Below are 24,908 nucleotides of genomic sequence, written 5' to 3' on the forward strand. Positions count from 1 at the left end.
ATTCTTCCAGTCCTTCCATGTCTCTTTTCTTTAATGGCCCTTTCAACTACATTCCATCACCATGTTACTTTTAGTCAAGAGGGGACTTTGCACCAGCCACAGATCTGGTCAGTAGCCCTCAACAGGTTGTCCCATAGAAACCCCCAGTTGTTTTCCACATCATGTAATGTTATATCCCCCTCTATTTTGTCAAAAACTTCGAGTAATACCTCTCTAAATCTCTGTCCATTCACAGGATCTTTAAGCCTCCAGACCATTCTTCTCTATGCTGGCCATCTTATGGGCGTCTATTTAGCCCTGGTGCATTCTTCACCTGGGAAGGTTTTGGCATTTATAAGTAGCCATCTTTCCTGTTTCCTGGAAAGGATGTAATCAATTTGACTAGCGTGTCCACCAGATCGGTCGGTGAATCCGTGGCTGGCAAGTTTACTGAAGTTAGTATCACAAACCATAAGATCACAGAATTCCAGCAGCCTGGTTCCCTCCTCATTGGGGGAGCCAAAACCATAGCCTCCATGTATATCAAGGAACCCCCCTGCATGTTGTCCAACATGCCCATTGAAGTTGCCAGCTACAAAGAGAAGGTCCGTGTCATTTGTCGAGAGGGTATTGTGCAAGAGGGTGTCATCAAATTACACAGAACTTGTTTCTGTGAGATTGAAATTTCAGGCAGTATCCTGAAATTAATGGTTATACTCTACAATTTATGCAAGTGCAAAATTCCATAACCTGTGATAGCCATAACACATGGGATGCCTGTATTTCATTTAACCCTTCTCTTCCAATGGTTTTTTTTCTCAGGAAACCAGTAAAGAAAAGAAGATTCAAACGCCCAGTATCTGATGACAATTCAGACGATGATGATGACAAAGGACATTATACGACAGTTCCCAAAGCAGAATCTAACCGAGAAAAGGCCAGGGTCGCTGAGCTGAACACCCTTGTTTTGTTATATCCACACAAAACCCGTGATGAACTTGGGGAAGTGCTCAACAATAGCAAGAATTTAGATGATGCTATCAACAGTATGATAGCTGCTGACCCAATCAGTAAGTGCTAATCCTTATTTAATATTGTTTTATTCTTTTACTTGTTTCATGCTGGGACTCTAGCTTCAGGGATTTAGTCAAACAAATTGACCGCGGTTTTTTGTTTCTTTTCCAAGCCTGGTATTTGATGTAGAAAGTTTGCTGAAATGTTCATCGGTTGACTACAAAGGAATAATACTAGAGTTTTGCAATCTTGCATGCATTAATTTCAGCTAAATCTGATATAGGAACCCTTATTTCTATAGTGAGGGTATGCTGCTTTTCTCTATTAAACCAGTGTTTTTCAAAAGTGGGTTTCATGGAAAAAAAATTGTGGTTCAATCTGATAAGGGTTCTTTCACTAAAACAGAATTAATTTTATGGAAAAAAAAAAAAGAACTCCTTATTTGAAATTAAATTATTTTCTTTCTATATCTTTTACTTGTTTCAGTTATTAGACTGTGGCCATGCTGGGGCACCACTTTAAAGAATTCTAGTTGAACAAATCAACCCCAGTACTTATTTTTTAAATTTTAAACCTGGTATTTTTCTCTTGGTCCCTTTTTCTGAACTGCTAATTTACAGGTACATAAACAAACCAACACTGGTTGTCAAGTGGTGGTGGTGGTGGAGGCAAGCACGAAGAAGCACATGTTGATTTATGTACACGTGTATGTATGTATATGAGAGGCTTCTTTCAGTTTCCGTCTACCAAATGCACTCACAAGGCTTTGGTTGGCCCAAGGCTATAGCAGAAGACGCCCACACAGTGGGACTGACTGAACCTGGAACCATGTGTTTGGCAAGCAGACTTCTTACCATATAACCACACCTGTACCTATGAATAGATATATGAATAAACAAATTCTTTCTCTACAACAATCTCTGTTTTATATAATGTTTTATTGAAATTAGGGTGAAGGAGATTGTCTGTAAAATATAGGTTTGGTAAGTGCCTGATTTAGATGAAGAGGGGTTTCAGTCTCTTTCACTTTTGATACCCCCTTACAAAAAAGCACCTGACTTTGTCTGAAATAGATCTTTGGCTTGAGGGCTCTCTCGATTTTGAGGCTCTAGGCTTCAGCCGGCTAAGCTGAAAGTTAAATCCAATATTTAGTATGGATTCTGTGATTTTGGGGTGACTCTATAAGGGTCCTTAGCAAAATAAGTTTGCAAACTGGGGCCATTGGCACATGTAGAAAAGGGTGAAAAAAATGTATTATGTTATTAACAATTCCATTTCAGATATTGATTGTATTTCTTTTTTTTTGGGGGGGGGGGGTATTTTTTCTGAGTTCTATAATAGAAATTCTCTTTTTTCTTAAGAAAATAAAAAACGCCGCAAGGCAAATGATAATGGTCAGCAGCCATTAAAAAGGGTGAAACGTCCTTCCAGCGTCGACAGTTCATCTTCTGATTTAGAATCCCAAGAACCAGACATGCAGACCATTGAAGAAAGAATAGACTTCTTATCTGATGCCTTTACAGCTTTCTCAAGAGAGGTTAGTGAATGTTGTTGTCATTATTATTATTATTATGATGTTTCTTTTATGAAACTACAATAATTCTGTTGACTGCTAAAGCACTAGAATACATTTTGTAAAATATGTTTAACTCCTCTGCCAAGCTCCGCCACACTGATTGATGGAAGAAGTGTGTGGACTGCAAGGCGAGACTGTCCGAAAAGTAGACCTCATTTGGTCAGTTTCCATGAGAGTATCTTGGTCAGCATTTGAACTTTACAGCTGACCCTCATAAGGCTCTGCAGTTAGCATTTTACTTAAGGTGTAATCTTCTAGTGGAAGATTCCTTAAAGAGACTGATAAACGTAATTTGAAAGAAAATAAGCTAGGAACCCTTTAAATTAAGATTATGTTGGTCATATGTTGCCATTAATTGCTGTTTTGAGTAAAATTTAGTTCATTCATTTGTTATCAATGAAGATAACGTGTAATCAAAACCTATCGTGTTTTCATTTCAATATTATAATTTCTCTTACCATGTTTTTCTCTTCACCTATGTTGATAATGTTTCACAGGTGTGGCTGTGTAGTGAAGAATTGCTTTGCAATCACATGGTTCCAGATTCAGTCTCTTGTGTGACACCTGAAGCTTTCTTCCAACCTTAGAAATCCATGATGTTTTAGCTGGTTGTGTGGAACTGCAGGTCATTCCTGATCAATCTGTCTTTCAAATCCACCATTCTGGTTATTCCATGTCTCTGCCTGGCTGAGGACAACGCTATTGCATCACAACACTCCATCATACAGTGATGAATCATCTGGGATGCTGTACGCCACTCTGGATGTGTTACATTCTATCCACTGTCCAGTCTAGATCTGGACACCCACAGATTCTGTTGGTTGGCACAACAGGGTGTGATTTTCATCAGAGTGCAACAGTCATTGTTCTTCCACACTTAGAGATTGATGATGTTTTAGTTGGGTGTGTGTACATTTTGATAAAGGCTTACCGTTAGAGTATAAGATGGTTCAGTTTAAAAAAAAAAGGATCTAGTTCGCTTGGATTTCAATTTTGTGGCAGTCAGTATTGCCTTTGTGGTGCTGTGGATGTCGCTTTTGCCTCTCAGAATCATTTTGACATTCAACTTTTTTGTTTAGGAACTCAAAGATCTTCTGCGGGAGAACAAATGGTGTTTGGAGAAAACGATTGTCTGGCTGGCATGCGGAGACAAAGATAAAGGTAAGCTTCCTGACATTAGCATCAGGCAGGCCAGTGAGGGAGCCTCTTTGCAGTTGCTCAGCCTGCTAGAAGTAGTAGCTGAATCATGTTCAAATCATACTCAATTGCTTTAGAAAAGGACACAGAGAATGCAAGGTGGGTCTGGGTTATATGGGGGGGGGTGTCTTCAAAGAACTAAAAAGCAGATGGCTATAAGGCAGTGAGCCTGGCAATATGTTTTATAGCATTTCATTGGTTTTTACATTCTGAATTCAGATTCTGCCGAGGTCGACTTAACCTTTGACTGATAAAATAAGTATTGGGTTTGGAAACAAAAAATAGCTTTGGGGTTGATTCATTCAGCTTAGAGTTCTTCAAGATGGTGTCCCAGTATGGCAACAGTCTAATGACTGAAACAGATAAAAGAAATCTAGAATGTCTGATAATGGATTTTGTGGCTAAACAACAATCAGTATCAGATGGTGAGATAATAATATCTCTGAGAACTTCATCAACCAGTTGACCTTCCTGTTTTCTGGTGATAGATATGATTTTTGAGGGAGAATTGGCTGGCAGGTGGAACAATTCTATAGAGACTTTGTTGTTGGTGCAAGGAACTTGGGTTCAATCCCATGAGAAGGGTTTCATTGTGTAAATGGTTGCATAAGTATGCTACTGGACTGGCAAGGGTTTAAACAATATTGGTTCAGTCCCACTGTATATCATTAACCCTTTAGCATTCAAACTGGTCAGCTCTGGCCCCTCACACCTCCCCTACAATGTTATTCTAAAAATACACAACCCAGTTATATCATCAAAATCTCAAAGCTGCAAGATAATGCAGGATTAATTCAAAACAATGTGAATAAATATTTCCTTTGACAGATTGCTAAAACGTTAAATTCTTTAATTCTCCCAATGTTTTGTTTCTTCCAGCCACAACCTCATTCTTCTCTCTTCATTTCTTTCCCTTTATTCTTTATCTTGATTTTCTTTGTATTTATTTTGTTGAATACTCCCTCCCGATCTCTCTCTCTTCACACACCCACCCAGCTGTATATCTGTTCTTCTATTTCTAATCAATACTTATAATGTCTGTTCATCATTTATGTATTCAATGAAGAGTAGATGTGTATTGTGAGTAGTACCCTAGTACTCCTGGGTACCTTATTACCATAACCCTTTATTTTTTTAAATGGCCAACTTTGGTCCAAATATGTTACCTGTTTTATGTTCAAACTGACCACATTTAGCCTCTCCCACTTCTAAACATAATCACATTCTTAAAAATCTTGAAGTTCTGAGATAATACTGTATTAATTCCAAACAAAATGAATAAATATTGTGTTTGACTCAGTAACTGGAAAACTAAAGCGTTCAACAAAAGACAGCAAGAATATGGCTTGAATGCCTCTCATCATCATCATCATCCTATGACTTGTCAGACCTGACATGGGGCCAAATAACCACAACACCACAACTATTTAAATATGACATAGAACGTTTCTAACAGAGAATTCAAACCATTTCATTGTCTGTTTGGAGGAGCCAAAGCCGTACTCTTCTTTCCAAACTGTCTTTTATATTATGTACTTTTCATTTCTCCAGATGATCCAAAGAAAAAAGACAGTGATATGGATGAAGACATTCCAGACAGTGAATCAGAGGTGAGACCTTTTTCTTTGACTGATTTTCTAGATTTTCTTTCCAAACACTTCCTCTGCTCCTATTCTCAGCATTCACTCTTGTTTCTTTCACTCTTCTTCTCCATTTGTTTTTCTTTGCTGTTTTCATCTTCAAATATTTCTCTCTTCTCTTTTTCTGCTTTCTTTTACTCTCTCCTAAATACTAACCAGACTCTCAATATTGTTTTGTTGTTTGTTTTTCTTTGATATTTTCTCTGCCTTTCCTTATTCCCCACCCTCACCCCCACCCTTCTGCTATACAGATTCAAGCATTACTGTGTTGTTAAGAAATGGTAGGGGTTCAGTCCTGCTGTGTGACACCTTGATCAGTTTATCTTCTATATATCTGGAGCAACCAAAGCCTTGTGAATGGATTTTGTAAGTGGAAACTGAAAGAAGCTCATTGTGTGTGTCTGTCTGTCTGTATGTCTTTACATTGTATGATAATTGTAAAAGCAAAGTGTCACCGTTACAGAAGTTGCGTCTCCTGTTTCCATTCCAGTCTTGTATGTAAATATGTTTGACCATGGGTCAAACATATTACCTTGCTTGGTGACAGGTGAAGGTTGGCTACAGGAAGAGCATCCATCTGCCTCAGTGAATTCTGATTGATTGAAGCATGGGGAAGTGGATGTTAAAATGATGATGATGATGATATCCTGCCTACCATCCTCTCTTCTGTTCAGTTGTTTACTGAATGATCTCGTGCAGTGTTTCTCATTAGAGTCGGGGTACATGTGGATTGATATAACAGGATATATCTTTTAAATTCATTTATGGTATTGTTAGGGGTATGCAAATAAAGGTCCTATTTCATTATGTCAACTACTGTGTAATGATACTGAGTAGTCAGTCAATTTTTTTTTTGGGGGGGGGGGTTACATCATGGTTATACCAATAATGTAGGATTAATATAATAATAACAATAATTCTAGGATCACCATGCACATTTCCAGAAATCACAAGATTTTGACATCAGAGTTGTTATCCTTGTGTTTAATACTGTGTAGTCTGTATTATCTGAGGGCATCCGGTTGTTCATTTCATCAGGCGATACTGCATTATTGGATGAATCACGGAAGGATGGTTGTCCCTTCTTGCCAGTATGAAGATCAATCTGGTTGTGTGGGTATCTCTAGGTACTTGGTAGAGGGAGGTGGGTGATTTTATTAGAGGAGGGGATGAAGGGATGTGTGGTGGTGGTGTTGCATTTATTTGATATCCATTCTACAGATTTTAAAGATGGTCATTCAGCAGATTTAAGGATGGCTGTACATTTTTTTGTTTTATTTCATTCAAGACATGACTCCCCTCAATATATTCTAAACCCAACAGGTGGTCAGCTGTTAAATAGTGGGGTTTGTTGACCGAATTACCCCCCCCCCCTCATGGTGACTTTTTCACTGTTTTAGTTATTATAGGTGTATCATCTTAAACATTGGTATTTTTGTTTATTCGTTTGTATTCCTTCACTGTTCTTTTCAAAATATCTTTTCCAAATTCCAAGAATATTTTCTTCCTCTGCTGATATGATTTCACCATCTCAGAATGTCTGTTTGTCATGTTTTCCCTGGATTATTTCCAAGCTTTCTTATGTTGGTTTGTTGATTTCTCCAGTCATACATTATATAAAGCCTCGTTTCTCTCTCAACCAGTTTTTGTCTATGGGTCCCTTTCATTACTATTTTATTCCGATGGATCCCCATAGTCATTTGAAGTTTAAAAAAACTAATTTTATAGAGACCTCTTTCGAAATTCTTCTTTTCTGTGTCACACACATTCACTGGTGCAAGTCAACCTAAAACATCAGAGAAAGAAACCTTGCTATTTCTTGCATTACGTATATCTAAACCAAGACTTTTTTGTGGACTCCACTACGGGTCTCCAATTTGCTATTTTGCTTGTGTGAACCTCACAAGATCTCATATGGGCCCCAGTTGAGAATCACTGGTATAGTGAGTAAAGGAAAGATGGTAAAAGAGATACAGAGGGAACATGAGAGTTGCAGGCAGGGAGTAAAAGGGGCAGTTTTTGTACGCATATACAGAGATTGAGAGAGAAAGAATCATGAGAGAGAGAGGAAGAGCTGGAGTGGGAGGAAGATGGAAACGAGAGAACTTTTTGTATATTTCATCAGTTTGTACAAGCACTAAGAAATTTGGTAAAAGCTGAATTAAAATTATTGTATGTATACCATATTTCCTGATGTTACCCAGCATATGACAGGTACACACACACACACACACAATAGTTTCTGTACAATACCATCTATCAAATTCACGCACAAGGCATCAGCTAACCCATGACTAAAGAAGAAGGAAACAATTGTAGTGCTTTGCTGTAAAGTTGAACCTGAAACCAAATGGTTTAGAAGCCAACTTGTTAACCACATAGCCATTCCTGTGCCTGTTTGTAAGAATTGCTTTGAGAATGTGTTTCCTTCCTGTAATATTATATATCGATAGATAATCTGTGTCATATATCGACAGATAATCTGACTGTGTTTTGTATTGACAGATGATCTGACTGTGTTTTATATTGACAGATAATCTGACTGTGTTTTATATTGACAGATAATCTGACTGTTTTATATTGACAGATAATCTGACTGTGTTTTATATTGACAGATAATCTGACTGTGTCATATTCTGCTTTTTTTTTAGGGCAGCAGTGGAGACATAGATCTTGATTTTGAGGATTATTGCGTTGAGAAACAATCTGAACAAGAGATTATTCAGTCTTTCTTTAATGAAGCCAAAATTGAAGAATTAATGGCAATTCCAGGCTGTTCAGAGAAGAAAGCGGAAATCATTATAAAGTTGCGCCCCTTCGAAAGTTATGACAGTCTGGTAAGTTCTTTTTTTCTCTCTCTCTGTTTCCTTCTTTCCTCCTTCTCCTCCTATATCATCATCATCATCATCATCATTTAACGTCCGCTTTCCATGCTAGCATGGGTTGGACGGTTCAACTGGGGTCTGGGGAGCCCAAAAGCTGCACCAGTCCAGTCAGATCTGGCAGTGTTTCTACAGCTGGATGCCCTTCCTAACGCCAACCACTCCGAGAGTGTAGTGGGTGATTTTATGTGCCACCGACACAGGTGCCAGACGAGGCTGGCAAACGGCCACGCTCGGATGGTGTTTTTATGTGCCACCGACACAGGTGCCAGACGAGGCTGGCAAACGGCCACGCTCGGATGGTGTTTTTTATGTGCCACCGACACAGGTGCCAGACGAGGCTGGCAGACGGCCACGCTCGGATGGTGTTTTTATGTGCCACCGACACAGGTGCCAGATGAGGCTGGCAAACGGCCACGATCGGATAGTGCTTGTTACGTGCCCACAGCACGGAGGCCAGTCGATGCGGTACTGGCTACGGCCACGTTCGGATGGTTTTATTGTGTGCCACCGGCACTGGTACCACAAAGATACAAATTCCATTGATGTTCATCTATTTTGATTTGTTTTGATTTGATTTTCACTTGCCTCAACAGGTCTTCACAAGTGTCACAAGAAGGAAGGTATGCACAGGTGGACTGACTACGTCCCAGGTAGGGGCCATGGGTTATGGCCTGACTAGTCTTGCCGGGTCTTCGGATGGTGTTTTTATGTGCCACCGACACAGGTGCTAGATGAGGCTGGCGAACGGCCACGATCGGATGGTGTTTGTCATGTGCCCACCGCACTGACTACAGCACTGATGGATTTCTTGTGTGCCACAGGCACTGGTACCACAAGATACAAATTCCATTGATGTTCATCTATTTTGTCTATTTTGATTTGATTTTCACTTGCCTCAACCGGTCTTCACAAGTGTCACAAGAAGGAAGGTATGCACAGGTGGACTGACTAGTCTTGCCGGGTCTTCGGAAGGTGTTTTTATGTGCCACCGACACAGGTGCCAGATGAGGCTGGCGAACGGCCATGATCGGATGGTGTTTGTTACGTGCCCACAGCACGGAGGCCGGTCGATGCGGAACTGGCTACGGCCACGTTCGGATGGTTCTCATGTGTGCCACCGGCACTGGTACCACAAAGATACAGATTCCATTGATGTTCATCTATTTTGATTTTGATTTTCACTTGCCTCAACAGGTCTTCACAAGCGTCACAAGAAGGAAGGTATGCACAGGTGGACTGACTACGTCCCAGGTAGGGGCCATGGGTTATGGCCTGACTAGTCTTGCCGGGTCTTCGGATGGTGTTTTTATGTGCCACCGACACAGGTGCTAGATGAGGCTGGCGAACGGCCATGATCGGATGGTGTTTGTCATGTGCCCACAGCACGGGGGCCAGTCGATGCGGTACTGGCTACGGCTATATATATATATATAATGTTATTCTTGAGTTCCTTCAGTTGACATCTCCATTGCTTAAAGGTGATCTAGTGATGTGCACAATTCTTCTTTATCGAAATTTTGTTGCATACCCATTTGAATATTAGCTGATGATTCATTTTCTATGGTGATGTTTAAACAAAATTTTAATATTTTTACTTTTTGCTCAATTTAAAATTTTAATATTTTTACCTTTTGCTCAATTTACCTGGATTTACCTGTAATTAAAGTCACTTTGAGACAAAAGTTATGCAATAGAATTGGTTAAGAACCCTTTCTTTAATTATGTTCCAAATATCACATTAATATGTTGATAAGTAAAAAAGTTACAGTTATTTAATGAAACAAGCCTAAATTCATGATTATTTTAGAATTTAATTGAAACTCATGTGGGGTGTATTTTGGTCAGAAATATAGTAACGAAAGGGTTAAATGGCTTCATTTTATTTTGGGAAGGGCATCAAGAAGTGGAATTTGATAATTCCAGTAATATGTAAATGCCCCCCCCTCCAAAAAAAACCCCAAAAAAACTAGGAAACGTTTCACTCATCCAAGTAAAGACAAATTGCAAAATATTGTTAAAAAAAAAAAATTTAAGAAAAAAAAAAAAAAAGAAAAATGTTATATTGCTACTTTGTGTTTCAGATAGAGAAACTGGATTCTACCAAATCATTAACATCCCGGTTTGTTGTGGGCGGCAAGGAAGTGATTCACATGCGTGAAGTTGTTATTCGTTTGATGAAGAAATGTGAGAAAATCTCCAAGGAAATGGGAGATTTGGCCAATTATCTTGTCAGTGCTACAGAAATGAATGAAGACGTCCAGTCAAAGAGTGTCAAAGAGTTACAGATCACACAACAGCCTCTTATACTCAATGAAAAGTAAGTGCATTCCACACTTGAACTAATAACCTGTTGTGAAGGTGTGTGGCTAAGTGGTTTGGGTGTTCAGCTCACAAATTGCAAGGTCATCAGTTCAATTCCTGGCAGTGTCTCGTGTCCTTGAGCAAGACACTATTTTACATTGCTCCAGTCTCCACTCAGCTGGCAAAAATGAGTTGTACTTGTAATTACAAAGGGACCAGCCTAGTCACATTCTGTATTGCATTGAATGTCCATGAGAACTATGTAAAGGGTACACGTGTCTGTGGAGTACTCAGCCACTTGCACTTTAATTCCAAGAGCAATCTGTTCTGTTGATTGGAGCAGCTGGAACCCTTGTCATTGTAACTGACAAAGTGCCAGTTTGATGCGTGTGTGTGTGTGCACATTTGTCTCAACATTATGTGATTGTTGTAAGTGAGCACCACTGTCATATAGGCGGTGTTGTTTCCAGTCTTCCATGAGACTTATGTTCAGCTTTGGGAGATATTGCCTTTCTTGGAAACTGGAAGGGCATCCAGTCATAAAAAATATGCCTCAACAAATTCTGTTTGACCCCTGCTAGCATGGAACAGTGGATGTTAAATGATGATAATGTTTGGAACATAAATTAACATATCATCATCATCATCATCATCATTTAACGTCCGCTTTCCATGCTAGCATGGGTTGGACGGTTCAACTGGGGTCTGGGGAGCCCGAAAGCTGCACCAGTCCAGTCAGATCTGGCAGTGTTTCTACAGCTGGATGCCCTTCCTAACGCCAACCACTCCGAGAGTGTAGTGGGTGATTTTATGTGCCACCGACACAGGTGCCAGACGAGGCTGGCAAACGGCCACGCTCGGATGGTGTTTTTATGTGCCACCGACACAGGTGCCAGACGAGGCTGGCAGACGGCCACGCTCGGATGGTGTTTTTTATGTGCCACCGACACAGGTGCCAGATGAGGCTGGCAAACGGCCACGCTCGGATGGTGTTTTTTATGTGCCACCGAAACAGGTGCCAGACGAGGCTGGCAAACAGCCACGCTCGGATGGTGTTTTTATGTGCCACCGACACAGGTGCCAGACGAGGCTGGCAGACGGCCACGCTCGGATGGTGTTTTTATGTGCCACCGACACAGGTGCCAGATGAGGCTGGCAAACGGCCACGATCGGATGGTGCTTGTTACGTGCCCACAGCACGGAGGCCAGTCGATGCGGTACTGGCTACGGCCACGTTCGGATGGTTTTCTTATGTGCCACGTGCCACCGGCACTGGTACCACAAAGATACAAATTCCATTGATGTTCATCTATTTTGATTTGTTTTGATTTTCACTTGCCTCAACAGGTCTTCACAAGTGTCACAAGAAGGAAGGTATGCACAGGTGGACTGACTACGTCCCAGGTAGGGGCCATGGGTTATGGCCTGACTAGTCTTGCCGGGTCTTCGGATGGTGTTTTTATGTGCCACCGACACAGGTGCTAGATGAGGCTGGCGAACGGCCACGATCTGATGGTGTTTGTCATGTGCCCACCGCACTGACTACAGCACTGATGGATTTCTTGTGTGCCACAGGCACTGGTACCACAAGATACAAATTCCATTGATGTTCATCTATATATATATATATATATATATGAAGGTGCGTGGCTTAGTGGTTAGGGGCATTTGGCTCACAATTGTAAGGTTGTGAGTTCGATTCCTGGTGACGCGTTGTGTCCTTGAGCAAGACACTTTATTTCACGTTGCTCCAGTCCACTCAGCTAAAACAATGAGTAGTACCTGTATTGCAAAGGGCCAGCCTTGTCACACTCTGTGTCATGCTGAATCTCCCTCAGAACTCCGTTAGGGGTATGCGTGTCTGTGGAGTGTTCAGTCACTTGCACATTAATTACACAAGCAGGCTGTTCTGTTGATCAGCTGGGACCCTCATCGTCATAACCGACGGACTGCTCCTTATATATATATATAAATGATGCAAATAAGATGATAATTTATTTTCAAAACCTGAAATGCCATTAGAACAGCAGAAATATTGTGTAAAATACTCTTACGAAGCAGAAAAATTTGTTGACAAACAGCCGTGGGACAAATTTTTCCCAATATTTCTGCTGTTTTAACAGTGTTTCTGCATTCGAAAACAAATTACTGTCTTCTTTGTATCTTGCAATACACATTTCGACACTTATAAAAAAACAAATGTTAGTTTGTTTATATATATACATACATACATACATATATGCATGCAAATTTACATGCATGGCGGAATATTCTCTCCAAAACTTTTAGAAAGTGCAGATGTAAGAGGCCAGGTGTAGTTGTTTGGGACAGATAGAAAGCATGTACCATCATAGAAGTTAGCTACTATGTTGATGTGAATAGTTTTTCAAAAACAAAGAGAAAGAAGATAATTATGGATGGCTGCTTTGAAACCTTTTAGCTTCTGTATACATCGTTAGCTATATTCACATTATCGTTAGCAGCTTTGCTTCCAGCTTGATGCTGTGAGTTCAATTTCTGCTGAGATTGACTTTACTTTTTATCCTTTCAGGGTTGATAAAATGAGCACCAGTTAATTGAGTGCAGGGGTTGATTGAATTGGCTGCTCCCTTCCTTCCCTTCCTCCATGTTTCAGGCCTCATTCCTATAAAAGAAAGAATTAATAAATTCATGATTATTTCAATTAATTATTGGTGTACTTGGTATTGTTAGTAAATCCCTAAATGACAATCTGAAGAAGCTGGGTTTTCAGAAAAAGAAATCAACCAGCTAACATGTATATTAGAAATATCATCCATAAGTGGAACAGTAAAAGTATACAAGACTTTTCCCAAGTTCAGAATGTGATTGTTTTTATTTACATTCCAATGGTGGAGCTTTGTATCTTGATCAGAAACTAATTTATTTCATACAGGAAAACTTCAGATCATTAGAAGTAGAAAACTTGCATACATGCACAAGCAAGGGGTTCTATATATTATGTATATAAATGAACTCTAAAATATGTTTTTTTCTTTTTAGTTTCCTGTTGAAACCTTACCAACTGGTTGGCTTGAATTGGTTGCGGATATTACATTCCCAGGAAGTTAATGGTATTCTAGCTGATGAAATGGTAAATTTTTATATTTTGATCTGGTTGAATGAATCACTGTTGCTGGCTGCCATACCTTTTTTTTTTTTTTTAATTTCAATTACATTATCACCCTAAATCCTTGCCATCACTGCTGTCACCACCTTCATAACCATTATCACTGTCACTGCTACCACCACCACCACCACCACTTTCGTCTTGGGTAAAACTTACTCAAAATTCAGTTGTGATTGACAATAAGCCACTCAAGTGGATCAGGTCATTTAAATATCTTGGAAGTACATCTAAGAATACTGTTGACGACAAAGTCAATGTTAGAATATCTAAGACTACAAATGCTTTTGGAAAACTTTCCCATCGTTTGTGGGATGAACGTAATGTCAGCCTGAAAACTAAAATAAGTGTCTACAAATCTTGTATGGAGCAGAAGAAGCATGGATTCCCTACTACAGACATGTAAAGAAACTTGAAACCTTTCGCGAGTGCTGTCTGCGCAATGTCTGCAACATAAAATAGCAAAGGTAAGATACCAAATGTCAAAATCTTAGGAAAATGTGGTATTTCCAGTATCCAAAGGATGCTGCTGAGAATTTAGTGCAGATGGGTAGGGCATGTCGTTCAAATGAAAGAGGACTGCATTCTAAAAATTCTTTTGTATGGCCAACAAGTGGAGGGACACTGTGGTAAAGGAAGACCTCTCCTTAGGGGTAAGAATAAGTTGAAGCAATCATTAAAATCTCTAAAGCTTAACTTGACTTCTTGGGAAAGTCATTGCTTAGATTGATCTGTAAGATGAGAAATGTATCATGATGCATGGAAACAATTTGAGTTGAAGAAACAGAAGAATAAAAGGATTATATCCTACCAGGTCTGTGGCTGATGCAAAGTCCCCTCTTGACCTAAAATAACGTGGTGGTGGAACAATGTTGTAGACAGGGCTATTAGAGAAAAGAGACAGGCTTGGAAGGACTGGAAAAATGGGGGTAGCAGGGAATTGTATCAGACTGCGAAAAGAGAAGCTAGGAGACAGGTTTATTTAGCCAGAGGGGAAGCAGATAAGAAAAAATTTGCCAATGTTTTGTGCTGTGAGGACCAAAGACTTGAGGTATTTTACATTGCAAGACAGGTGTGAGAGAGAATCGTGATGTGGTAGGAGAGAAATGTGTTCGCATGGATGATGGTTCACTTGCGCTAAATGAGGATTCAAAGAGAGAGGTTTGGAGATGCCACTATGAAAGGTTGCTGAATAAAGAAAATGAATGGGATAAAGAGTCTGCCGAATGTCGACCCAACAGAGGGACCAGCTATCCGAGTTGACAGTTCCTTGGTAGTTAAGGCAATTAGAAGCATGAAGACAGGGAAAGCCCCAGGCCTATCAGGAATTACTGCAGAGATGCTCAAAATATCTGGCAGTGTTGGCTATAGCCTAGTCACCCGTATAGTTAACCAGGTGATACACGAAGGAGTCAACCCAATGACTGGTGTAGCAGCATAATAGTCAACTGCTACAAAGGTAAAGGTGACGCCCTAGATATTTTAGATACCCTACAGGGGTATCAAGCTGTTCGATTAGGTAATGAAGGCTACGGAGAGGGTCATAGCTCAACTAATTTGAGAGAGAGTTAGTTTAGATGAGATGCAGTTTGGATTCGTGCCAGGGAAAAGCACCACTGATGCCATATTCCTGGTAAGACAGCTGCAGGAGAAATATCTAGCCACAGATAGGCCCCTGTGCCTGGCTTTCCCTTATCTGGTGGTCAATGAGGAAACTAGGGATAGATGAATGGTTAATGAGAGCTGTGCGAGCCATGTACAGGGATGCTGCTAGTAAGGTGAGGGTTGGCAACTAGTACAGTGAAGAATTCCGGGTAGAGGTAGGGGTCCACCAAGGCTCAGTCTTCAGCCCCCTCCTATTTATCATAGTCCTCCAGGCAATAATGGAGGAATTCAAGATGGGTTGCCCCTGGGAGCTCCTCTATGCTGATGACCTTGCTCTAATTGCTGAGTCACTATCAGAACTGGAGGAGAAGTTTCAGGTGTGGAAGCAAGGATTAGAATCGAAGGGCCTTAGAGTCAACCTAGCTAAAACCTAAGTCTTAATAAGTAGGAAGGTAGACCAATCACAAACGCCTTAAGGTAGATGGCCTTGCTCGATCTGTAGAAAAGGTGTAGGTAGAAACTCTATAAGATGCACCAAGTGTAAGCTATGGACACATAAGAGGTGCAGCAATGTCAAGGGAAGGCTAACTAGGAAGATAGTTTTTGTGTGTGGCAGATGCTCAGGAGCAATAAACACTGAAAATGTGCAGAGAGCAACCACCGCCACATTCCAGGGAGAAAAACTAGAAATAGTTGATAGCTTCCGTTACCTAGGTGACCAAGTCAGTAGTGGGGCGGGTGTGTTGAAAGTGTAACTGCTAGAGTAAGAATAGCCTGGGCAAAGTTCAGAGAGCTAGGGACAAAAGGCCTCTCGCTCAGAGTAAAAGGCAGACTGTATGATGCATGTGTACGAACAGCCATGCTACATGGCAGTGAAACATGGGCCATGACTGCTGAGGAAATGCGTAAGCTCGCAACAAATGAAGCCAGTATGCTCCGATGGATGTGTAATGTCAGTGTTCATACTCGGCAGAGTGTAAGTACCTTGAGAGAGAAGTTGGACCTAAGAAGCATTAGTTGTGGTGTGCAAGAGAGACGTTTGCGCTGGTATGGTCATGTGGCGAGAATGGATGAAGATAGGTGTGTGAAAAAGTGCCACACCCTAGGTGTTGAGGGGACCTGTGGATGAGGTAGCCCCAGGAAAACCTGGGACTAGGTGGTGAAACACGACCTTTGAACTTTAGGTCTCACTGAGGAAATGACTCGAGACCGAGACCTTTGGAAGTATGCTGTGCGTGAGAAGACCCAGCAGGACAAGTGAGACCATAACCCATAGCCTCAGTCCACTTATGCATACCTTTCCTTCTTGGGACACAAAACTCTACTTGTGAAGACCTTTTGAGGCAAGTGAAAATCAAAATCAAAATCGATCAACATCAATGGAAATTGTAACTGTGATACCAGTGCCGGTGGCACATAAGAGAACCATCCGAACGTGGCCATTGCCAGCACCACCCCGACAGGCTTCCGTGCCGGTGGCACGTATAAAAGCACCATCCGATCGTGGCCGTTGCCAGCCTCGCCTGGCCTCCATGCCGGTGGCACGTAAAACGCACCATCCGACCGTGGCCGTTGCCAGCCTTTGCCCAATTCCAAGCAAAGTCAAAATCCTCAGTGTCCCCATTGTGACTCCTTACCAAAATCCATCCCTCCACTCAAATTCTCGCATCCATAGCAAATATTTCCAGTTTCTTTACTTCTTTTATTTTCAAAAGTTTTCTTTTTTTTTTTCAATCTCCTTCTTCAAACACTCATAGATGTCAAAATCAACAGAAATGACCATCACCACTCATGTTTCTATTAATAGGGTCTTGGAAAGACAGTCCAGGCTATAGCGTTTCTAGCTTATTTATTAGAGCAAGGTGAAGAAGGACCTCATGTAATCATTGTACCCTCATCCACTATTGGTGAGTATATATCTGTTTGTATTTCTGTTTTTCTCTCCCGTTTGGGAACCCTATTCTTCACTCCAGTCGTTGGCTGTGCTCATGATGGTGGCACTGCCTTCTAATGGTAAAGCTTGTTTTGTAGACCATTACCATAAAAAGTATAGATCTAATATTTTGTTTGCACCTTCTGCGGTGTCATACGAATGAGAAGCTAACTCTGGTCTTGGATATGTTGCTACCCTTACATTAAGGAACCTTTCCCGACATTTTGCTTTTTGAGTCTAGAACAGGGGTTCTCAGCTGGGGTCCATATGGCCCTTTGTGTTCCAAATAAGATTTTATTGTTAAAATTTATCTGCAATAAATTGCTTATACTTCTATGATACACAAAATATTTTTTAACATTTTCTTTTTCTACAATTACTCATGATATTTAATAATAAAAATAGGATCTTTCAAACATGAAATGGCCCTGGAGGTCCAGCCAAGTAAAATAGGAATGAGAGGGTGTCCCTAGGATAAAAATGGTTGAGAACTACTGGTCTTGAGGAAGGGGTTGAAATTAGGAACCTTGCAGACTGTTGAGACAAGTGAGGTTGTCGCTATTGATCTTTAAACTGCTGCAGGTCAACTCAACTCCACACTTTCAATTAGAAGACACTGCCGTTTGTTTCAATTAATTTTGAAAAGAATGAAAAATTTTTTAAAATCACTTTGTCTTTATTAAACTGATGTTCCAAACATAAACGAACTTGAAATTTTGATGGGGGGGGGGTAATTTAGATCACTTTAAAATAGGAATTTTGTGTCATAAAAGTAAGTAGGGGGTTAAAAATGTCAAAGGACAAGAGCCGAAGCATGGACAAACAAAAGCTGAATGTTCCACCTTCACAGTGCAACTATTCACATATCCCTCCTTATCCTGATCAACTGGCAAAATCAGTAAAGCAATGGACAAAAGCTTTGTGGTGTTTAGGTCACGTACCTTTACATTTTGACGTTCTGAGTTCAAATCTTGCCCAAGTTAACTAAGCTGTTCATTGTTGTAGGCTCACTGAAACAAAAAATAGCTGTGAAGTACTGAGGTTAATTTAATCCTGCCCCTCCTCTTCATCATTATCATCCTTTAACATCCATTTCCCATGCTGGCATGTGTTGGATGGTTTGACCAGAGCTGCACGAAGTTCCAGTCTGATTTGGAGTGATTTCTATGGCTGGACGCCCTTCCTAATGCCAACGGATGCTTTTAATATGGTACCAGCACAGGACTCTTGTAGGCCAATCCTCTTCACAAGGAGGAGGTTGGAACCTTAATGCTTCTGCTGTGGAAGACAGTGATTCTTGAGTGCAGCGAGGCACAACGCATCGCAGTCGTTTGTCCTCTTGGCTGAAAGGTTCGGTGTTCTGAGGTTGGAGCATTCTTGTAAAATGTCTTCGATGGGAATGATGCGCTTAGAACAGCAGAAAGAGACAAACATGCAAAGTGGTATTTTCATTTTGCTTCCCAGTGATGCTGATTGTAAACGATGATTTTCTCTGCTTTTTAATTGGCGTTGAGAATGGCATCCAGCCACAGAAACCGAATCAGGTTGGAATCTGGTGCAATTCTTCAGCTTATCAGTTTCAGTCAAACTGTTCAACCCATGCCAGCATCGAAAGCAGATCGTAAATGATGAGGATTAAATGTCTATATATTTTTTGAAACTAATGTTCTGGTGCCAAGTTGTAGAACTTCCTCCTGTCTACTCAAGGAAGAATCGTTAGCATGCCATTCAAAATGCTTAGCGGCATTTTGTCTGTCTTTACATTCTGAGTTCAAATTCCTCCAAAGTTAACTTTGTCTTTCAGCTTTTAGGGGCGATAGAATTAGTACCACCTGAACACTGGGTTCGATACATTCAAATTACTCCCTCCCCTGAAATTGCTGGCCTTGTGCCAAAATTTGAAACCAATATTTTCTTTTAATTTCTCAATGAGTAATTGTTCATTTTACTGAATGACATTTGCAGATAACTGGATGAATGAAATTCAACGATGGTGCCCTAGTATAAATGTTTTGATGTATTATGGTTCGCAAGAAGACAGGCAAAATGCAAGGCATCACCTGAAATATGACGATCATAACGTCAATGTTGTTCTCACTACGTAAGTGTCCAAACTCTTTTTTCTTTTCCCACTAACAAAAAAAAATAATCTGTTTGAATTACGAATGAGGATATGTGTGTGTGTGTGTGTGTGTGTGTGTGTGGATGTAGATAGTTGCATACAGAAGTGCTGATCATTCAAAGTGGATGGAACTTGTGGAAGAGGGAGACCCAGGAAGACTTGGGATGAAGTATTGAAGGTTGATCTCAAGACACTGATTCTTACGAAGGGGATGACTAAGGACCAAGATATCTGGCGCTGTGCTATACTGAGAAAACCCTTCTGGCACAGTAGAATTGTTACTGGTGCTGGTGCCATGTAAAAAGCAGCCAATACACTCTGTGGAATGGTTGGCATTAGGAAGAGCATCCAGCCATAGAAACAATGTCAGAACAAACAAGTGAATCTGGTGTGGGCCCTGGCCTTACTGGTCCTGGTCAAACTGTCCAACCCATGCCAACATGGAAAACAGATGTTAAAGCAGTGTGATGGTGATTGTGTGTTTTTGTGTTGCTTTGTCTTCACATCATGCAATAATTGTAAATGAGTATCCCTGTCATACAAGCAGTGTTTTGTTTTCAATTTTCCATCAAAGCATGTCCAGCCTTGTTGAAATATTACCTTCACTTGGAAACAAATGAGGGCTGGCAACAAGAAGGGCCTGTGACCAGAGGAAATGAACTCTGTTCAGCCCATTCAAGCTTGGAAAAGTGGGTATTTAAAATGGATGATGATGATGATGATGACGGCGGCAGCGGCGGCGGCGTATGTTAGCACACTGGGCAAATAGCTTAGCAGCATTTCATCCAACCTTATATTCTGAGTTCAAATTCTACTGAGGTTGACTTTGTCTTGCATCCTTCTGAAGTCAGTAAATTAAGTGCTGGTTGAGTACCGAAGTCAATATAATTGACTTATCCCCTCCCCCAAAATTTCAGGTTTTGTGCTTTTGTAGAAAGGATTATTCTTAAGGCACTGAACTGGCAGAACTGTTAGCACACTGGCCAAATTGCTTCGTGGCATTTCATCCATATTTATGTTCTGAGTTCAAATTCCCCTTGGGTCAACTTTGCCTTTCATCCTTTCAGGGTTGATAAAATAAGTACCAGTTGGACATTGGGGTTGATATAATCAACTAGTCCCTTCTTCTGAAATTTCTGGCTTTGTGCTAAAATTTGGTAGCATTGTTAGTATGCCGGGCGAAATGCTTAGCGGAATTTCGTCTGTCTTTACGTTCAGAGTTCAAATTCCCCTGGGGTCAGCTTTGCCTTTCATCCTTTCATGGTTGGTAAATTAAGTACCAGTTAAATACTGGAGCTGATGTAATCGACTAATCCCCTCCCCACAAATTTCAGGCCTTGTGCCTAGAGTAGAAGGGATTCTTACTATTACTGTTAGCCCTTTTGATATCGTCCTGCCTGCCCTGATCCTGTGTTACGAATGACCTTGTTTTAAAGTTGTAGTGTGTTTAGTTTTTTTCTTAAAACCTTTTAGGTGGCAGTTTACCGTTTTGGAGAGGTTGTAAAGTGGTGGCTGTAAAATGGAAGTGTGCTCAGCCATGGAAAATCTTACTTAAAAAAATAATTGAAAATGAAAGGGAACCTGTCTGGAAAATGGTAACTTGGAAGTATCAACCACTGATGCAGATGAGAGGGAATCCTTTAGATGTTCCACGGGCACATCTATTTGATCGTTAATGTAAAATCATGTTTGATAGGAAGTGCATCCACCACGACTGACACACAATCAATGGTGACGAGTGACTCTTGTGTGTTGGCTGTCACTGGTCTCAATGCTAAACTAAGTGTTCAGCACTCTTTAGTAATGACCCTTTATGTTCTGGGTTGAAATCCTGATAGTGACAATAAAACTAATACCAGTTGTATATTGGTGTCATTTCTTCTCTGATGTGGTTGAGATCTGATTTGAGAAATATCTTAAGTTTTTTTTTTTTTATATTTTAACTGTCTTGTCTTTTTTTTTTTATTAAAATGTCTCATGTTTCATAATCTTTTCAAAGTTACAATATGGCAACTGGCTGTCTTGAAGATAGAGTTCTTTTTAAGAAAACTCAGTTCCATTATGCTGTGTTTGACGAAGGGCATATGCTGAAGAATATGTCATCTCTTAGGTACCAAAATCTCATGAAAATTCAGGTTTGTTTATATTATTTATTAAATCAAAAAATCGAAAAAATCAAAGTCGATCAACATGAATGGAAATTGTCGCTGTGATATCAGTGCTGGTGGCACATAAGAGAACCATCCGAACGTGGCCGTTGCCAGTGCCGCCCTGACTGGCTTCTGTGCTGGTGGCACGTAAAAAAAACCATCCGATCGTTGCCATTGCCAGCCTCGCCTGGCCTCTGTGCCGGTTGCACGTAAAAAGCACCATCCGATCGTGGCCGTTTGCCAGCCTCGCATGGCCTCCGTGCCGGTGGCACGTAAAAAGCACCATCCGACTGTAGCCGTTTGCCATACTTGTCTGGCACCTGTGCAGGTGGCACGTAAAAAGCACCCACTACACTCATGGAGTGGCTGGCGTTAGGAAGGGCATCCAGCCGTAGAAACATTGCCAGATCAGAGTGGGTCTGGTGCAGCCTTCTGGCTTCCCAGACCCCAGTTGCACCGTCCAACCCATGCCAGCATGGAAAGCGGATGCTAAACGATGGTGATGATGATTGTGTGTGAAGAATCAGTTTTAGTAATGTGAACAATTTATATGATCTCTTAGTTAATGTTGGGCATTTCATCTTCCATGATCTTTGTCTGATAAATTTGGATAGGGTGAATTGGATTATTTCATTTCCATCTATGAGCCCTATTGAGAAGCCTTGGTTGACCTGGGGCTATGACACTTGCCCAAGGGGTCATACAGTGCGACTGGACTCAGTACTATGTGATTGGGAAGCAAACTCCATACTGGAAAGCCATGTCTGTGTGTGTGTGTGTGTATGCACAGATATACATACACACACCTACACACAGATATCCCAAATATTGTTGAGAGCTTTGTCTGGAACACACAATTGTGGCAAATGAGTTTGGCATGACTTTTCACTTTCATGATTCTACTTGAAGAACAACCTCAAGCTAATTGATTTAAAAATGTAGGATAGAATTTGACTCTGTGGATTCAAACCTTGTTGTAGATACAGTGTTGTACAGGTAGGTGTAATATGTTTCTCTGTCCACTCTAGTTTTTAGTCTGTTAGAAATGGTCTGAGTATTGGCACCTGGGAAATTCGCCAAGGTGCAGGCCATGCTAGAAAATATTGTTTACAGTAAATATTTGCAAAACATTTTGTTGTGTTTTAAGCAGAATGAAACCTTTGCCGGAGTGGAGGGAAATGTTCTGCTTGGCATATATGGTTCCACATGAAAAGCTAAATTTCTTCTTCTCACATCAAAATAATTTATTCCACTTCATAACTTTTCCCTCTTCACTGTTTATCTCTGTAAACCTGTTTTGTTTGATTTCACTTTTTCATTCTCATTTTGAAATTTCATTTTTGTTCATAGTTTTTTTTTGGGTTTTTTTTTTGTCATTGTAGGCTGAGAGAAGGTTACTGCTCACTGGCACTCCCCTCCAGAACAACCTGTTAGAACTGATCTCTTTGCTATGTTTTGTTATGCCTGACATGTTTGTGGGTAAAACTGAGCAGTTGAAACGAACATTTACTTTAATTACAGTAAGTCTGTATTTTTTTCTTTACATGCCTACATTACCAGTCATCATCATCATCATCATCACTATTTAATGCTCACTTCCATGTTAGCATAGGTTGGCCAGGTTGCTATGGTTTGAGTCATTTTTTTTTCATTGGAAGCTGCTAAAGACTGCTATTGGTACCATTTGGCTTGGTTGCTAAGGCAAGCTGCCCTTCCTAATACTAATACCAACCACTTTACAGAATGTATTGGCAATATTTTCTGGTGGCACCAATAACACCAGAGAATTCTGGACAAACTAGTCTCCTCATCTTCAGTGTGGCTGTTATATGCTCCAGTCTTCTTCAAGTGTCTTGTGCCTCACCTGGGATTGAACTCGGGACCTTTAGGTGACTGCACTGCATTCACCACTGCCTTTATTGGTTAATGTAGTGCAATCACTTAGAGCTTCTGAGTTCAATCCCAGCCAAAGCACTCAGGTGAATTGCAAGACACCTGAAGAAAACTGGAGTATACATAGCTGCAACATAGTGAAAGCAACATTGAAGATGGGGTCACGCTGAAGATGGGGTCACCAGTTCGACTTGGGTTTATAGAGGGTACATAATTGTTATGATGTGGATCCTCGTCTACTTGTATGTTATTGTTGGCACTGTAATATTCTTGCTGCCATTGTTATGTTGTGGCAGAATTCCGTGTCTTAATATCTTTGACTTGTCTGTTGTGCTATCACTGATGACTTTAAAACGTCCACCTTGGTGGTCACTTAATCTCATGTAACCGACTCCAGCTGAGAACTCGTACAACTACTCCACTTCTACTGACTTGCTACAACAACTGACTGCCTAGAGGCTGTCTAATACCACTTGTCATGTGGGAAGGGATGCACCATTTTTCACTACAACAGTAATATAAATTGTTCATCTTAGAAATATAGAATTGTAACACGAGAGAAATTGAACTCCTGTCAGCAAGTTTAAGAGCAGAACTGAAAAAGGTGCCAACGTCTGCTGAATATAATTTGTTGTATATAAGCATCGAGGATTCAGTTGGTTTCCAGTTCAGTGTGTAACTATGTATGGGCTCTTCATTGTTTGACAGACTGGTGTGTGTGTATGGGAGCGGTATCATTTTGCTTGGGAACAGGTAAGGGCTAGCAATAGTAAGGCATCTGGGTGTAGGAAATTTACCTCAATGAAATCCATCTGACTCATGCAAGCATGGAAAAGTAGATGTTAAATGATGATGTTTATTCTCATCTGTGCATGTATGTATGTATATATCTACATATATACACACACACACATACATGTATATATCTTAATCATCATTGTTTAATGACAGCTAGAGGCTGCACCAGGCTCAATTTGATCTGGCAAAGTTTCTACAGCTGGATGCCCTTCCTAACGCCAACCACTCCTGATGCTACATAACTTCTGCAAGGAGAAGCTTTGTAATAAATGTTTTTCCTGTACCTCCAGGAGCATTGAGGAAGAAGATTCGTTCTTCTGAAATTGGTTGTGTAGTTCTCAAGTTTTAGGGAAACACACAGACAGACAGACAGACACACATTCTCAGTTTTATATATATACTAGCATTAAAGACCCGTCGTTGCTGGGTCATAGTGCTAGTGCATGTATATATGTGTATATATATGTGTACATATTACATGTACATCTATATATATACATCTACACATAAAATGCAAAATAAAAAGTTATATCTTGATATCGCTAGTGATAACAATACTCAAAATATATAACAGACTGGAATTGTTAGCTCTTCTTTTTTCTCTACATTGTATACTTTATAGACAATAGTCTTTTCTTTAATTTAATTTTTTATTATCCATCTGGACTAT

At 40.5% G+C, this 24,908-nt stretch overlaps 1 protein-coding gene across 1 annotated transcript in view; it reads left to right on the top strand.

The window, feature by feature from the left end:
• LOC115223208 (SWI/SNF-related matrix-associated actin-dependent regulator of chromatin subfamily A containing DEAD/H box 1) overlaps positions 1–24,908 on the top strand; it is a 53,564-nt gene that overhangs the window by 15,126 nt on the left and 13,530 nt on the right. Inside the window, exons 4-14 of the mRNA XM_029793680.2 lie at positions 802–1,049; positions 2,355–2,530; positions 3,649–3,730; positions 5,318–5,376; positions 8,058–8,243; positions 10,373–10,608; positions 13,614–13,704; positions 17,150–17,249; positions 19,241–19,376; positions 21,397–21,532; positions 22,930–23,067. Of these exons, the coding sequence (XP_029649540.1) occupies positions 802–1,049; positions 2,355–2,530; positions 3,649–3,730; positions 5,318–5,376; positions 8,058–8,243; positions 10,373–10,608; positions 13,614–13,704; positions 17,150–17,249; positions 19,241–19,376; positions 21,397–21,532; positions 22,930–23,067 (1,588 nt within the window). The remainder of the gene's footprint in view (positions 1–801; positions 1,050–2,354; positions 2,531–3,648; positions 3,731–5,317; positions 5,377–8,057; positions 8,244–10,372; positions 10,609–13,613; positions 13,705–17,149; positions 17,250–19,240; positions 19,377–21,396; positions 21,533–22,929; positions 23,068–24,908) is intronic.

The sequence above is a fragment of the Octopus sinensis genome, linkage group LG22 (assembly GCF_006345805.1).
Source record: "Octopus sinensis linkage group LG22, ASM634580v1, whole genome shotgun sequence".
Lineage (NCBI taxonomy): Eukaryota > Metazoa > Mollusca > Cephalopoda > Octopoda > Octopodidae > Octopus > Octopus sinensis.